General features: G+C 62.0%; 3 protein-coding genes across 3 annotated transcripts in view; 2 read left to right on the forward strand and 1 right to left on the reverse strand.

The window, feature by feature from the left end:
• The window catches only part of SNRNP200 (small nuclear ribonucleoprotein U5 subunit 200), a 61,383-nt gene extending 60,891 nt beyond the window's left edge, over positions 1 to 492 (forward strand). Inside the window, exon 45 of the mRNA XM_069035339.1 lies at positions 63 to 492. Within this exon, the coding sequence (XP_068891440.1) occupies positions 63 to 206 (144 nt within the window). The 3' untranslated portion in view covers positions 207 to 492. The remainder of the gene's footprint in view (positions 1 to 62) is intronic.
• Positions 493 to 654: 162 nt separating this feature from the next.
• On the reverse strand, positions 655 to 6,364 carry CIAO1 (cytosolic iron-sulfur assembly component 1). The gene is made up of 7 exons (XM_069035338.1): positions 6,180 to 6,364; positions 5,145 to 5,293; positions 4,400 to 4,511; positions 3,729 to 3,817; positions 2,849 to 3,050; positions 2,036 to 2,123; positions 655 to 1,656 (listed from the first exon to the last, which is right to left on the reverse strand). Exons 1-7 carry the CDS (start codon positions 6,316 to 6,318, stop codon positions 1,413 to 1,415), a joined length of 1,023 nt encoding a protein of 340 aa, XP_068891439.1. The 5' UTR covers positions 6,319 to 6,364; the 3' UTR covers positions 655 to 1,412.
• A 1,079-nt stretch (positions 6,365 to 7,443) lies between these two features.
• TMEM127 (transmembrane protein 127) lies at positions 7,444 to 13,463 on the forward strand. Its single transcript, XM_069035515.1, has 3 exons — positions 7,444 to 7,775; positions 9,218 to 9,382; positions 13,131 to 13,463. The coding sequence occupies exons 1-3, from the start codon at positions 7,547 to 7,549 to the stop codon at positions 13,436 to 13,438; spliced, it is 702 nt and encodes a 233-aa protein (XP_068891616.1). The 5' UTR covers positions 7,444 to 7,546; the 3' UTR covers positions 13,439 to 13,463.
• The last annotated feature ends 1,565 nt before the right edge of the window (positions 13,464 to 15,028 follow it).

Below are 15,028 nucleotides of genomic sequence, written 5' to 3' on the forward strand. Positions count from 1 at the left end.
GCCGTGGAGGTGCCGTGGAGGTGCCGTGGAGGTGCCACCGAGGTGCCACCACCCCCCTGCAGGTGAAGCTGGACTTCGTGGCGCCGGCGGCGGGCACCCAGCACTACACCCTGTACTTCATGAGCGACGCCTACATGGGCTGCGACCAGGAGTACAAGTTCAGCGTCGACGTCAAGGAGGCCGAGAGCGACAGCGACTCCGACTGAGCCCCAAAGCCCCCCGAGTCCCAAAAAAACCCCCCAAAATATTGAAAAGTCCCAGAAAAATCCCAGCAGAATCCCATAAAATCCCAGCAAATCCCAGAAAAAAAAAAAAAACAACCCCAAAATATTGTAAAATCCCATAAAATTGCCATAAAATCCCATAAAAACCCCTGAAAATCCCATTAAATGCCCCCAGTGCCCCCTCCCCAGCCCCTCCCGTGTTCCCGTCGGGTTTCGGGGATGTTTTGTACAGAGCTTTTCTTAGGTTGGAATAAACTTCGGGATCCGACTCGGCCTCGGTGCTGTGGGGGGGAAGGGACCCCAAACCCTGGATCCCAAACATTTGGATCCCTAATTCCCAGATGCCAAATTCCTGCACCCCAAACTCCCTCAGACCCCTTGGGGGTTCCAGGCCGACCCCAAACCCCTGGGGAAGGGAAGAGCCGAGGGATTTTCCCTGGAAATTGTTGGATTTATTTGGGGCAGAAAGTCCCACCCGGGTCCCATTTGGGAATCCCAAACCCACCCCGATCCCAATGATCCCAATGATCCCGACCCCACAGCGTCCGAATGGGGAGGGAGAGGACGCTGGGGGACACCTGGGGGGTCCCAGGGGACACTGGGGGGGTCCTGGGGGACGCTGGGGAGTCCTGGAAGCCACAAAAAGGGTCCTGGGTGACAGAGAGGACCCCAAAGGCCGCGGGGGAGGTCCTGGAGGTCACTGAGAGGGTCCTGGGGGACACGAGGAGGACACTGAGATGTCCTGGAGGTCACAAGCTGCTCCTGGAGGCCATGGGAGGGTCCTGGAGGCCACAGGAAACTCCTGGGGGGGACCTTGGTGGGAAGGGGGTGGTCCTGGAGGACGCTGGGAGGGTCCTGGGGAACACGAGCGGGTCCCGGAGCACACAGGGTGGTCTTGGAGAGCACGGGAGGGGTCTTGGATGCCACCAAGAAGTCCTGGAGGCCACTGGATCATCCTGGAGGCCACGAGAGGCTCCTGGAGGCCACTGGATCATCCTGGAGGCCACTGGGTGATCCTGGAGGCCACGAGAGGCTCCTGGAGGCCACTGGATCATCCTGGAGGCCACGAGAGGCTCCTGGAGGCCACTGGATCATCCTGGAAGCCACTGGATCATCCTGGAGACCACTGGGTGATCCTGGAGGCCACTGGACCATCCTGGAGGCCACTGGACCATCCTGGAGGTGCCCTCAGAGCCCCTCGGGGCGCTGGTAGCGCCAGAAGGCGATGTCGCCGTCGTCCCCGCAGGACGCCAGCAGCCCCGGCTCCCGCGGGTGCCAGGCCACGCCGTTGACGTCCTGGGCGTGTGCCCGCGGCACGTGGGCGGCCAGGCTGAAGGTGACCGGGCACCCCGGGGACGCCGGGGTCACCTCCTCGAACACCCGCACGGCGTCGTCGCCGCACGCCGTGGCCACCGCGCCCGTCAGGTGGCACCTGCGGGGACGGCGAGGGCACGGGGTCAGCGGGCACCCAGAGGGGGGATGGGGAGGGGAGGGGGTCAGTGGGCACCAGGAGGGGTCACCCGGAGGGGTCACGGGGTCAGTGGGCACCTGGAGAGGTCACCAGGGAGGGGACAGGGAGGGGAAGGGGTCAGTGGGCACCAGAGGGGTCACAGAGGTCACCAGGGAGGGCAGGGGGTCCCGGTGAGGTGGCACCTGGAGGGGTCACCAGGGTGGTGGCACCTGGAGGGTCCCAGGGAGGGGACAGGGCCCTGGTGAGGTGTCCCCAGTATCCCCAGGTGTCCCCAGTATCCCCAGGTGCCCCCCAGATGCCCCCAGATGCCCCCAGGTGCCCCCCAGGTGTCCCCACTGACCAGGCCACGTCGTAGATGGTGCGCCCGTGGTACCCCGACAGGGTGCAGACGCATTTCCAGCTGGGCTCCGAGCGGCTGCACGGCACACCTGGGACAGGAGGGGACAGAGGGACAGGAGGGGACAGAGGGACAGAGGGACAGGAGGGGACAGAGGGACAGAGAGACAGGAGGGGACAGAGGGAACAGAGGGACAGAGGGACAGAGAGACAGGAGGGGACAGAGGGGACAGAGGGACAGGAGGGACAGGTCAGGGACATTGCAGACAGCAGCGCCCTCCCCCTCTCTCCTCCTCCCCTCTTCTCCCTCTCCCTCATTTCCCTCTTTTTTCCTTCTCTTTCTCTCTCTTTCTTTCCACCTCCCTTTTTTCATTCTCATTTTTCTCTTCTCTCTCCCTTTCCCTTCTCTTTTCTCTCCCCCCCTTTCCCTCTCCCCTCTCCCGTTCCCTGTCCCCAGTCCCCGTTCTTTGACCCTGTCCCCTCTCCCTGTCCCCGTTCCCTCTGTCCCCCTGTCCCTCTGTCCCTCTGTCCCTCTCTGTCCCTCTGTCCCTCTGTCCCCTCTGTCCCCTCTGTCCCTCTGTCCCTCTCTGTCCCTCTGTCCCTCTGTCCCTCTGTCCCCTCTGTCCCTCTGTCCCTCTCTGTCCCTCTGTCCCTCTGTCCGTCTCTCTGTCCCTCTGTCCCCCTGTACCTCTATCCCCTCTGTCCCCCTGTCCCTCTGTCCTCTGTCCCCCCTGTCCCTCTGTCCCTCCCTGTCCCCCTGTTCCTCTGTCCCTCTGTCCCTCTGTCCCTCTGTCCCTCTGTCCCCCTGTCCCCTCACCCTCCTGGTTGCCCTCCTCGAAGCGCTGCCACACGCGCAGGGTTCGGTCATCGCTGCAGGACACCAGGCGGTGGCCGGAGCGCTCCCAGGCCACTGCCCACACGGTGGACTCGTGCCCCTCCAGGGTGGCACAGCACACCCAGTCGTCCTCCTCCTCCCGGTACAGCCGCACCGTGTCATCGTAGCTGGCACTGGCCAGGAGCTGGGGACACACGGGGGGGGACAGAGGGGACACGGGGGACATGGGGGACACAGGGGACATGGGGGGGACACAGGGGACACGGGGGGGACACAGAGGGCATGGGGGGCACGGGGGGGACACACAGGGGGACAGAGGGGACACAGGGGGGACACGGGGAGGACATGGGGACACAGGGAGGACACAGAGGGGGACATAGAGGGAACACGGGGGGGGACACACAGGGGGGTACAGGGGGGACAGAGAGGGGGATGGGGGGCACACGTGGGGGGGGGACACGGGGAGGTACAGGGGGGACAGAGAGGGGGACACATGGGGGGGACAGAGGGGGGACAGAGGGGGACATGGGGGGGACACGGGGGAGGACAGAGGGAGGACATGGGGGGGACATGGGGGGGACAGAGCAGGGCTGAGCCAGGGGCTGAAGTCTGCACTGGGGGCAGCTGGGATGAGGCCCCGGCAGGGTTTGGGGTCTCAGGGGGTCCCTGGGGGTCTCTGGGGTCTCAGGATGGGGCCCTGGCAGGGTTTGCGGTCCCTGGCAGTCCCTGGGGTCTCTGGGGGTCCCTGGGGGTCTCTGGGGGTCTCAGGATGGGGCCCTGGCAGGGTTTGGGGTCTCTGGGGGTCTCAGGATGGGGCCCTGGCAGGGTTTGGGGTCTCTGGGGGTCCCGGGGTGCCCCTCACCTCCTGGCTGGGGTGCCACACCACGTGCTTGACGTCCTGCGTGTGGGCGTTGAGGACGCTGACGCACTCGTACTCCTCCTCCTCGTCCACTGCAGCGGGGCCGGGGGGTCAGGGGGTCAGGGGGGCCAGGGGGTCAGCAGGGTCAGTGGGGTCAGCAGCAGTCGGGGGGTCAGAGGGGTCAATGGGGTCACGGGGGTCAGCGGGGCCAGAGGGTCAGGGGGGTCAGTGGGGTCAGCGGGGTCAGGGGGTCAGTGGGGTCACGGGGGTCACAGGGGTCAGTGGGGTCACAGGGGTCAGCGGGGCCAGGGGGGTCACGGGGGTCAGGGGGGTCAGGGGGTCAGTGGGGCCAGGGGGTCAGCGGGGTCAGGGGGTCAGCAGTGGTCAGCAGTAGTCAGTGGGGTCAGCAGGGGTCACCAGTGGCCAGCGCTGGTCAGCACTGGTCAGTGGGGTCAGAGAGGACCAGCAGTGGTTGGGGGGCCAGCAGTGGCCAGCAGTGGCCAGCAGTGGTTGGGGGGCCAGCAGTGGCCAGCAGTGGCCAGCAGTGGCCAGCAGTGGCCAGCAGTGGTTGGGGGGCCAGCAGTGGCCAGCAGTGGCCAGCAGTGGTTGGGGGGCCAGCAGTGGCCAGCAGTGGCCAGCAGTGGCCAGCAGTGGCCAGGCTCCCCGGCCCTCACCTTCCCACACCCAGACGCTCTTGTCGCGGCTGCAGGTGGCCAGCAGTGACCCCGAGGGTGCCCAGGCCACCGACTTCACCTCGTTCTCGTGGCCCTCCAGAGTGGCCACCACCTGCGGGGGAGGGGCCGTGGGTGGCGGGGGACCCCAAAATCCTGCTCAGGGTGGGGGGAGGGGAATTGGGGTGTCCAGGGGGATTTGGGGGGGGGTCTGGGGGGGATTTGGGGTGGAATTTGGGGGGTCTGGGAGGGGTCAGAGCAGCAGGGAGGGGAACTGGGGGGGCCTCGGGGGGGGTCTGGGGGGGTCAGGGCAAGGGCGAGGGGAATTGGGGTGTCCACGGGGATTGGGGGGGGTCTGGGGGGAATTTGGGGTGAAATTTGGGGGGTCTGGGAGGGGTCAGGGCAAGGGGGGACCCCAAAATCTACCTGAGAAGGAGAATTGAGATGTCCAGGGGAATTTGGGGGGGTCTGGGGGGAATTTGGGGTGAAATTTGGGGGCATTTGGGGGGGTCTGGGAGGGGTCAGGGCAAGGGGGGACCCCAAAACCTGCCCAGGCAGGGGGGAGGGGAACTGGGGGGGTCTCGGGGGGGTCTGGGGTGGAATTTGGGGGCATTTGGGGGGGTCTGGGAGGGGTCAGGGCAAGGGGGAGGGGAACCGGGGGGGTCTCGGGGGGGTCAGGCAGAGTTTGGGGGGGTTCTGGGGACCAAGGGGGGGGGTCCCGGGTGGGCGGCGGGGGGAGGGGCCTGACCTCGAAGGCGCCGTCCTGGCGCTTCCAGACGCACGTGGTGCCATCGAAGCTGGCCGAGGCCAGGTAGTGGCCACAGGGCGACCAGGCCACCCTGCGCACGGTGCGCTGGTGCCCGTCCGCCAGCACCGCCCGGCACGCCCAGCCCGAGCCTGGCACCGGGGGGCACCGGGGGGACCGGGGGGCACCGGGGGGACCGGGGGGCACCGGGGGGAGCGGGGGGACACGGGACCCTCTCAGCCTCGCACGCCCCGGTCCCCGCGGACCGACCGGAGCTGCCCGGTCCCGGTCCCCGCTCACCCTCCTGGTCCCGGTCCCGGTCTCGTTCTCCTCCAGACCCGCCCGGTCCCCGCTCACCCTCCTGGTCCCGGTCCCGGTCCCGTTCTTCCCCAGACCCGCCCGGTTCCCACTCACCCTCCTGGTCCCGGTCCCGGTCTCGTTCTCCTCCAGACCCGCCCGGTCCTGCCCCGATCCCCGCTCACCCTCCCGGCCCCGGTCCGGGTCCCCGCTCACTCTCCCGGCCCCGTTCTCGCCCACACCCTCCCGGCCCTGGTCCCGGTCCCGGTCCCCGCTCACCCTCCCGGTCCCGGTCCCGGTTCCCGCTCACCCTCCCAGTCCCGGTCCCGGTTCCCGCTCACCCTCCCGGCCCCGGTTCCCGGTTCCCGCTCACCCTCCCGGCCCCGGTTCCCGGTCCCCGCTCACCCTCCCAGCCCCGGTTCCCGGTCCCGGTCCCCGCTCACCCTCCCAGTCCCGGTTCCCGGTCCCCGCTCACCCTCCCGGCCCCGGTTCCCGGTCCCGGTTCCCACTCACCCTCCCGTTCCCGGTTCCCGGTCCCCGCTCACCCTCCCAGCCCCGGTTCCCGGTTCCCGCTCACCCTCCCAGCCCCGGTTCCCGGTTCCCGCTCACCCTCCCGGTCCCGGTCCCGGTCCCCGCTCACCCTCCCGTTCCCGGTTCCCGGTTCCCGCTCACCCTCCCGGCCCCGGCCCCGGTTCCCGGTCCCCGCTCACCCTCCCAGCCCCGGTCCCGGTCCCCGCTCACCCTCGCGGCCCCACACGCGCACGGTGCGGTCTCCGCCGCAGGACGCGAGCAGGGCCCCGCCGGGGCTCCAGGCCAGGGCCCAGCAGCGCGACTCGGGGTGCGCGGGGACCCGGCCCAGCAGCGCCAGCGCCTCGGGCATGGCGGCACCGGAGCGGCACCGGAACCACCGGAACCGGAACCGCCCGCACCGGAACCGGAACGGAACCGGAACCGGAACTGCGGCGGCGGCCGGGGCGGGGCCGCTGGGGAGGGCTCGGAGCCGCTGCCGGGCCCGGGCCGGGATCGGGGCGCCTGCGGCCGCTGCCGGTGCTGCCAGGCCGGGATCGGCTGTCCCGGGCCGCTGCCGGGCACGCGGAACCGGTACCGGTTATCCCGGGGCCGCTGCCGGGGCGGCCGGGGCGGTGCCGGGGGTCGGGGGCAGCTGTGGGGGCAGCGCGATCGGTGCGGGGGGACTCGGGCCGGGCTCGGCACCGCGGCCGGGGAACCCGGGGAGGCTGGCGGGGCTCCCGGAGCCGGTCCCGGCTATCCCTGGGCCGGTACCGCTGGCCCGGGGCGGGTGTCGGTGAGTCAGGGCGAGTGTCGGTGACTCGGCCCGGTACCGGTGACTCAGAGCGGGTTTCGGTGACCCGGGACGGCTGTCAGTTGTCCCAGGGCTGGTAGCGGTGACCCGGAGCCGGTCCCGCTGACCCGGAGCGGGTGTCGGTATCCCTGGGCCGGTCCCGGTTATCCCTGGGCCGGTCCCGGTCACCCGGAGCCGGTCCCGCTGCCCGGGGCCGGGTGTCGCTGACCCGGAGCCGGTATCGCTTATCCCGCAGCCGCTCGGGCCGCTCCCGTAGCCTCTCCCGGTGCCCCGTGGCCTTTCCCGGTGCCCGGAGCCGCTCGGGCCGCTCCTGTAGCCGGTCTCGGTTATCCCATAGCCTTTCCCGGTGCCCGTACCCTCCCGGGCCACTCCCGTAGCCTCTCCCGGTGCCCCGTAGCCTTTCCCGGTGTCCCATAGCCGCTCGGGCCGCTCCCGGTGCCGGTACCGGTTATCCCGTAGCCACTCCCGGACCGTCTCCCGGTGCCCGTAGCCTCTCCCGATGCCCCATACCCTCTCCCGGTGCCTGTAGCTGCTCAGGCCGCTCCCGTAGCCTCTGCCGGTTATCCCGTAGCCACTCCCGGTGCCCACAGCCGCTCCCGGTTATCCCGTAGCCGCTCTCGGTTATCCCGTAGCCTCTCCGGTGCCCACAGCCGCTCCCGGTTATCCCGTAGCCGCTCTCGGTTATCCCGTAGCCACTCCCGGTGCCCACAGCCGCTCCCGGTTATCCCGTAGCCTCTCCCGCTCCCGCAGCCGCCCGGGCCGCTCCCGGTGCCCGGTGCCCGGTGCCATGTACGCGGCGGGCCCGGCGGCGGCGGGCGGGCGGCGGCGGCGGGGCGCGGTGCCCAAGCAGCCGGAGCGCAGCCTGGCCTCGGCGCTGCCCGGGGCTCTGTCCATCACCGCGCTCTGCACCGCGCTGGCCGAGCCCGCCTGGCTGCGCATCCACGGCGGCACCTGCGCCCGCCAGGAGCTGGGCGTGCCCGACGTGCTGGGCCCCGTGCGCCCCGAGCTGCTGCGAGGTGAGCGCCTGCTGCCCGCCGGCACCACCGGCACCCTCCCGTGCCCTTCCAGATCCTTCCGTGCCCGCCGGGACCACCGGGACCCTCCCGTGCCCTTCCGTGCCCTCCTGTGCCCTTCCAGATCCTTCCGTGCCCGCCGGCACCACCGGGACCCTCCCGTGCCCTCCTGTGCCCTTCCGTGCCCTCCCATGCCCTCCCGTGCCCTTCCAGATCCTTCCGTGCCCTCCCGTGCCCTTCCAGATCCTTCCGTGCCCGCCGGGACCACCGGGACCCTCCTGTGCCCTTCCAGATCCTCCTGTGCCCTTCCAGATCCTCCCATGCCCTTCCAGATCCTTCCGTGCCCGCCGGCACCACTGGGACCCTCCCATGCCCTTCCAGATCCTTCTGTGCCCACCCAGATCCTCCCGTGCCCTTCCAGATCCTTCCGTGCCCGCCGGGATCCTCCTGTACCCTTCCAGATCCTTCTGTGCCCACCGGGACCCTCCTGTGATCTCCTGTGCCCTCCCGTGCCCTTCCAGATCCTTCTGTGCCCTCCTGTGCCCTTCCAGACCCTTCCATGCCCGCCAGGACCCTCCCGTGCCCTTCCGTGCCCTCCTGTGCCCTTCCGTGCCCTCCTGTGCCCTTCCAGATCCTTCCGTGCCCGCCAGGATCCTCCTGTGCCCTCCCGTGCCCTCCCGTGCCCTTCCAGATCCTCCTGTGCCCTTCCAGACCCTTCCGTGCCCGCCGGGACCCTCCCGTGCCCTCCTGTGCCCTTCCAGGTCCTTCCATGCCCGCCGGGACTCTCCCGTGCCCTTCCGTGCCCTCCCATGCCCTTCCAGATCCTTCCCTGTCCCTCCCTGTCCTCCCTACTTGGGATATTTTGGGGGGGAAAAGCGGAGTTTTGGGGGTTTTTTCGTGACTTCTAAGTGGAAAAGTGGAATTTTTGGGGGATTTTTTGGGTGGAAAAGGGGATTTTTGGGGGGGTTTTTTGGGTTTTTTTTGGGTGGAAAAGGGAATTTTTTGGGGGGTTTTTTTTGGGTGGAAAAGGGGATTTTTTGGGTTTTTTTTGGGTGGAAAAGGGGATTTTTTTGGGTGGAAGAGGGGATTTTTTAGGGTGGAAGAGGGGATTTTTTGGGGGTGTTTTGGGTTTTTTTTTTTTTGGGTGGAAAAGCTCATTTTTTGTGGGATTTCATGGGCAGGAAATTGGATTTTTGGGCAAATTTTTGGGGAGGAATTTCTTCGTGTGACAAAACCAGAAACTTCAGGACAAAACCCCAGATTTTCCTGGGTGCCAAACCCGTAATTTTGGGGGTGGAAACCCTGCCATTTTGGGGCAGGAAAGCGGCGTTTGGGGGCGTTTTTTGGAAGGGAGATCAACTTTTTGGTTGGGAACTCGGCTTTTTTCTCCCGCTGATGCCGTTTTTTGCCCGTTTTTTGCCCGTTTTCGCCCCGTTTCCGCCCAGATTTCTGCATGAACCCGCAGACGGTGCTGCTGCTCCGCGTCATCGCCGCCTTCTGCTTCCTGGGCATCGTCTGCAGCCTCGGCGCCTTCCTGCTCGACGTCTTCGGGCCCAAGCACCCGGCCCTGAAGATCACCCGGCGCTACGCCTTCGCCCACATCCTCACGGGTGGGGGGAGCCCCGAAATCCAGCCCCAAATCCCCCCCAAAAATCCCCTGAAAATCCCCCCAAACATCCCCAAAAAATCGCCATAAAAATCCCCCGGAAAAATCCCCCCAAATATCCCCAAATGCCCACAAAAATCCCCTGAAAATCCCCCCAAATATTCCCAAAAAATCGCCATAAAAATCCCCCGGAAATCCCCCCAAATATCCCCAAATGCCCACAAAAATCCCCCGGAAAAATCCCCCCAAATATCCCCAAATGCCCACAAAAATCCCCCGGAAAAATCCCCCCGAAAATCCCCCCAAATATCCCCAAATGCCCATAAAAATTCCCTGAAAATCCCCCCAAACATCCCCAAAAAATCGCCAGAAAAATCCCCCGGAAAAATCCCCCCAAATATCCCCAAATGCCCACAAAAATCCCCTGAAAATCCCCCCAAATATCCCCAAAAAATCGCCATAAAAATCCCCCGGAAAAATCCCCCGGAAATCCCCCCAAATATCCCCAAATGCCCACAAAAATCCCCTGAAAATCCCCCCAAATATCCCCAAAAAATCGCCATAAAAATCCCCCGGAAAAATCCCCCCAAATATCCCCAAATGCCCACAAAAATCCCCTGAAAATCCCCCCAAATATCCCCAAAAAATCGCCGGAAAAATCCCCCGGAAATCCCCCCAAATATCCTCAAATGCCCACAAAAATTCCCTGAAAATCCCCCCAAACATCCCCAAAAAATCGCCAGAAAAATCCCCCGGAAAAATCCCCCCAAATATCCCCAAATGCCCACAAAAATCCCCTGAAAATCCCCCCAAACATCCCCAAAAAATCGCCATAAAAATCCCCCGGAAAAATCCCCCAAAAATCCCCCCAAATATCCCCAAATGCCCACAAAAATCCCCTGAAAATCCCCCCAAACATCCCCAAAAAATCGCCATAAAAATCCCCCGGAAAAATCCCCCCAAATATCCCCAAATGCCCACAAAAATCCCCCGGAAAAATCCCCCGAAAATCCCCCCAAATATCCCCAAATGCCCACAAAAATCCCCTGAAAATCCCCCCAAATATCCCCAAAAAATCGCCATAAAAATCCCCCGGAAATCCCCCCAAATATCCCCAAATGCCCACAAAAATCCCCTGAAAATCCCCCCAAATATCCCCAAAAAATCGCCATAAAAATCCCCCGGAAAAATCCCCCCAAATATCCCCAAATGCCCACAAAAATCCCCTGAAAATCCCCCCAAACATCCCCAAAAAATCGCCATAAAAATCCCCCGGAAAAATCCCCCCAAATATCCCCAAATGCCCACAAAAATCCCCCGGAAAAATCCCCCGGAAAAATCCCCCCAAATATCCCCAAATGCCCCCAAAAATCCCCTGAAAATCCCCCCAAATATCCCCAAAAAATCGCCATAAAAATCCCCCGGAAAAATCCCCCCAAATATCCCCAAATGCCCACAAAAATCCCCTGAAAATCCCCCCAAACATCCCCCAAAAAATCGCCATAAAAATCCCCCGGGGAAATCCCCCCAAATATCCCCAAATGCCCACAAAAATCCCCTGAAAATCCCCCCAAATATCCCCAAAAAATCGCCATAAAAATCCCCCGGAAAAATCCCCCGAAAATCCCCACAAAAATGCTGCGAAAAATCCTCTGAAAATCCCCCGAGAAATCCCCCGAGAAATCCCCCGAAAATCCCCACAAAATCCTGAAAGAAATCCCCACAAAAATCCCCCGAAAAATCCCCCCAAAAATGCTCCAAAATTCCACTGGGAAATCCCCCAAAAAATCCCCCAAAATATCCCCCAAAAAATCCCCACAAAGTCCCCCAAAAAATCCCCCCAAAATCCCCCAAAAAATCCCCACAAAAACGCTCCAAAAAATCTCCCGAAAAATCCCCCAAAATCCCCCCCAAATCCCCAAAAACATTCTCCAAAATCCCACTGGGAAATCCCCAAAAAAATCCCCCCCAAATCCCCCGAAAAATCCCCCAAAATCCCCCCCCAAAAAATCCCCACAAAAATGCTGCAAAAAATCCCCCAAAAATCCCCCGAAAATCCCAAAAATCCCCACAAAATCCCCAAAAAAATCCCCACAAAAATGCTCCAAAAAATCCCCCCAAAAAATACCCTGAAAATCCCCCAAAATATCCCAAAAAATGCCCCAAAAATCCCCCCAAAATACTCTCCTGGAGACCCCAAACTCCCCCATTTCTCCCCAGTTTTCCCAGTTCTCCAGTGCTCCACCGGGATCGGGTTCTGCTCCTGGGCCTTGGAGCTCCCCCAGACCCCAAACCCCCCAGTTTTTTTCTCTTTTTCCCCATTTTTCCCCATTTTCTCCCAATCTAACCCATTTTTTTCTCAATTTAACCCATTTTCTCCCCATTTCTCCCCATTATCCCAGTTCTCCAATGCGCCACCGTGATCAGGTTCTGCTCCTGGACCTTGGAGCTGCTCCTGGCGCTCCCCCAGACCCCAAACCCCCCATTTTTCCCCGTTTTTCCCCATTTTCTCCCAATCTAACCCTTTTTTTTTCTCTTTTCTCCCCATTTCTCCCCATTTCCCCCAGTTCTCCAATGCGCCACCGTCATCGGGTTCTGCTCCTGGGCCTCAGAGCTGCCCCAAACCCCAAACACCCCATTTTTTTCCCCATTTTCCCCCAATCTAACCCATTTTTTTTCTCTTTTTTCCCCATTTTTCCCCATTTTCTCCCAATCTAACCCATTTTTTTTCTCTTTTCTCCCCATTTTCTCCCCATTTTCCCCAATTATCCCAGTTCTCCAATGCGCCACCGTCATCGGGTTCTGCTCCTGGGCCTCGGAGCTGCCCCAAACCCCAAATCCCCCATTTTTCCCCATTCTCTCTCTCAATCTAACCCCTTTTCCCCCATTTTCCCCCAATCTAACCCATTTTTTTCCCCATTTTCTCCTCATCTAACCCATTTTTTTTCTCTTTTCTCCCCATTTTCCCCCATTTTCTCCCAATCTAACCCATTTTCTCCCCATTTTCCCCCATTTCCCCCAGTTCTCCAATGCGCCACCGTCATCGGGTTCTGCTACTGGACCTCGGAGCTGCCCCAGACCCCAAACACCCCATTTTTTTCCCCATTTTCCCCCAATCTAACCCATTTTTTTTCTCTTTTTTCCCCATTTTTTCCCCATTTCTCCCCATTTCCCCCAGTTCTCCAGTGCGCCACCGTGATCAGGTTCTGCTCCTGGACCTCGGAGCTGCTCCTGGCGCTCCCCCAGACCCCAAACCCCCCATTTTTTTTCTCTTTTTCCCCATTTCTCCCCATTTCCCCCCATTTTCTCCCAATCTAACCCATTTTTTTCCCCATTTTCTCCCAATCTAACCCATTTTTTTTCTCTTTTCTCCCCATTTTCTCCCCATTTCTCCCCATTATCCCAGTTCTCCAATGCGCCACCGTCATCGGGTTCTGCTCCTGGGCCTCGGAGCTGCTCCTGGTGCTCCCCCAGACCCCAAACCCCCCATTTTTCCCCGTTTTTCCCCATTTTCTCCCAATCTAACCCATTTTTTCCCCATTTTCTCCCAATCTAACCCATTTTTTTTCTCTTTTCTCCCCATTTCTCCCCATTATCCCAGTTCTCCAATGCGCCACCGTCATCGGGTTCTGCTCCTGGACCTCGGAGCTGCCCCAAACCCCAAACACCCCATTTTTCCCATTTCTCCCATTTCTCTCCCAATCTAACCCATTTTTTTTCTCTTTTCTCCCCATTTCTCCCCATTATCCCAGTTCTCCAATGCGCCACCGTCATCGGGTTCTGCTACTGGGCCTCGGAGCTGCTCCTGGCGCAGCAGCAGCAGCACAAGAAGTACCACGGCTCCCAGGTGTTCGTCACCTTCGCCGTCAGCTTCTACCTGGTGGCCGGCGCCGGCGGCGCCTCCATCCTGGCCACGGCGGCCAACCTGCTGCGCCATTATCCCAGCGAGGAGGAGGAGCAGGCGCTGGAATTGCTCTCGGAGATGGAGGAGGCCGAGCCCTACGGCGCCGACTACGAGGTGGTCCATCAGTTCCAGCCGCCGCCCGCCTACACGCCCTGAGCGGGATCCCGGCGCCGCCCCGGCGGGAAGGGGGGCGGTGAGGAGGGAGCCGGAGGTGCTGCGGGGGAGGGTTTGGGGAGCGGGGTGGGTCCTGGGAGTTTTCTTCCGGGGGGGATGGATTTCTCCAGGTGGAGCCTGGGAGCTTTTCCAGGGATGGATTGGTGTGGATGGATCCCAGGAGCTCTTCCAGGGATGGATTGGTGTGGATGGATCCCGGGAGCTCTTCCAGGGATGGACTGGTGTGGATGGATCCTGGGAGTTCTTCCAGGGATGGACTGGTGTGGGCAGATCCCAGGAGCTCTTCCAGGGATGGATTTCTCCAGGTGGATCCTGGGAGCTTTTCCAGGGAAGGACTGGTCTGGGCAGATCCCAGGAGCTCTTCCAGGGATTTCTCCAGGTGGATCCTGGGAGCTCTTCCAGGGATGGACTGGTCTGGATGGATCCCAGGAGTTCCTCCAGGGAAGGACATTTCCAGGTGGATCCTGAGAGCTCTTCCAGGGATGGATTTCTCCAGGTGGATCCCAGGGAAGGACTTTTCCAGGTGGATCCCGGGAGCTCTCCCAGCACCAGATCGCTCTGGATGGATCCCAGGAGCTCTTCCAGGGAAGGACTTTTCCAGGTGGATCCCAGGAGCTCTTCCAGGGAAGGATGGCTCTGGATGGATCCCAGGAGCTCTTCCAGGGATGGACTTTTCCAGGTGGATCCCAGGGAAGGACTCATTGGGGCAGATCCCAGGAATTCCCCCTGATCCCGGCACGCCCTGATCCCGATCCCGGTGGGAATGGGGCGGGTGAGGAGGGATCTGGGAGTTCTCCTAGGACAGGATCTCTCCCGGTGGATCCCGGAAGTTCCCCCAAGGAAGGATTTTCCCGGTGGATCCCAGGGGGTTTTCCCTGGGCAGGATTCTGGGATCCTTCCCGGCGTTGCTTCCGACTGGGGGGGGGAGGGGTTTCTGGGAATGAGGGGAGCGGGATCTGTGGGATCCCCATGGAATGAGGGGTTTGGGATCCTCGATTCCCCCCTGGGACGAGGGCTGTGCCATCCAAAATATTCCTGGAAAAAAGATGGGAGCGGCCTCCAAAATTCCCCGTGAAACGAAGGGTTTGGGATCCACCGTCTGCCACGGATCGAGAGCTTTGGGATCCCCCTGGAATGAGAGCTTTGGGATCCCCAGTTCCACCTGGATCGAGAACTTTGGGATCCCCAATTCCCCTTGGACTGAGAGCTTTGGGATCCCCAATTCCCCCTGGAATGAAAACTTCGGGATCCCCAATTCCGCCTGGATTGAGAACTTTGGGATCCCCACAGAACAAGAACTTTGGGATCCCCAATTCCCCCCTGGAATGAGAACTTTGGGATCCCCAATTCCCATGAAATTGAGAACTTTGGGATCCCCACAGAACAAGAACTTTGGGATCCCCAATTTCCCTTGGAATGAGAACTTTGGGATCCCCCTGGATCGAGAACTTTGGGATCCCCAATTCCCATGAAATCGAGAACTTCGGGATCCCCACAGAACAAGAACTTTGGGATCCCCAATTCCCCCTGGATCGAGAACTTTGGGATCCCCAATTCCCATGAAATCGAGGA

Source organism: Aphelocoma coerulescens, chromosome 22, assembly GCF_041296385.1.
Source record: "Aphelocoma coerulescens isolate FSJ_1873_10779 chromosome 22, UR_Acoe_1.0, whole genome shotgun sequence".
NCBI lineage: Eukaryota > Metazoa > Chordata > Aves > Passeriformes > Corvidae > Aphelocoma > Aphelocoma coerulescens.

Coding starts and splice junctions, on each gene's coding strand:
- CIAO1 (XM_069035338.1), bottom strand. CDS start 6,318: ATGCCCGAGGCGCTGGCGCTGCTGGGCCGGGTCCCCGCGCACCCCGAG. Junction 4,512..5,144: donor GCCAGGACGGCGCCTTCGAG/GTCAGGCCCCTC, acceptor CCTCCCCCGCAG/GTGGTGGCCACTCTGGAGGG. Junction 1,657..2,035: donor ACCATCTACGACGTGGCCTG/GTCAGTGGGGAC, acceptor CCGTCCCCGCAG/GTGCCACCTGACGGGCGCGG.
- TMEM127 (XM_069035515.1), top strand. CDS start 7,547: ATGTACGCGGCGGGCCCGGCGGCGGCGGGCGGGCGGCGGCGGCGGGGC. Junction 7,776..9,217: donor GCGCCCCGAGCTGCTGCGAG/GTGAGCGCCTGC, acceptor GTTTCCGCCCAG/ATTTCTGCATGAACCCGCAG. Junction 9,383..13,130: donor CTTCGCCCACATCCTCACGG/GTGGGGGGAGCC, acceptor CCATTATCCCAG/TTCTCCAATGCGCCACCGTC.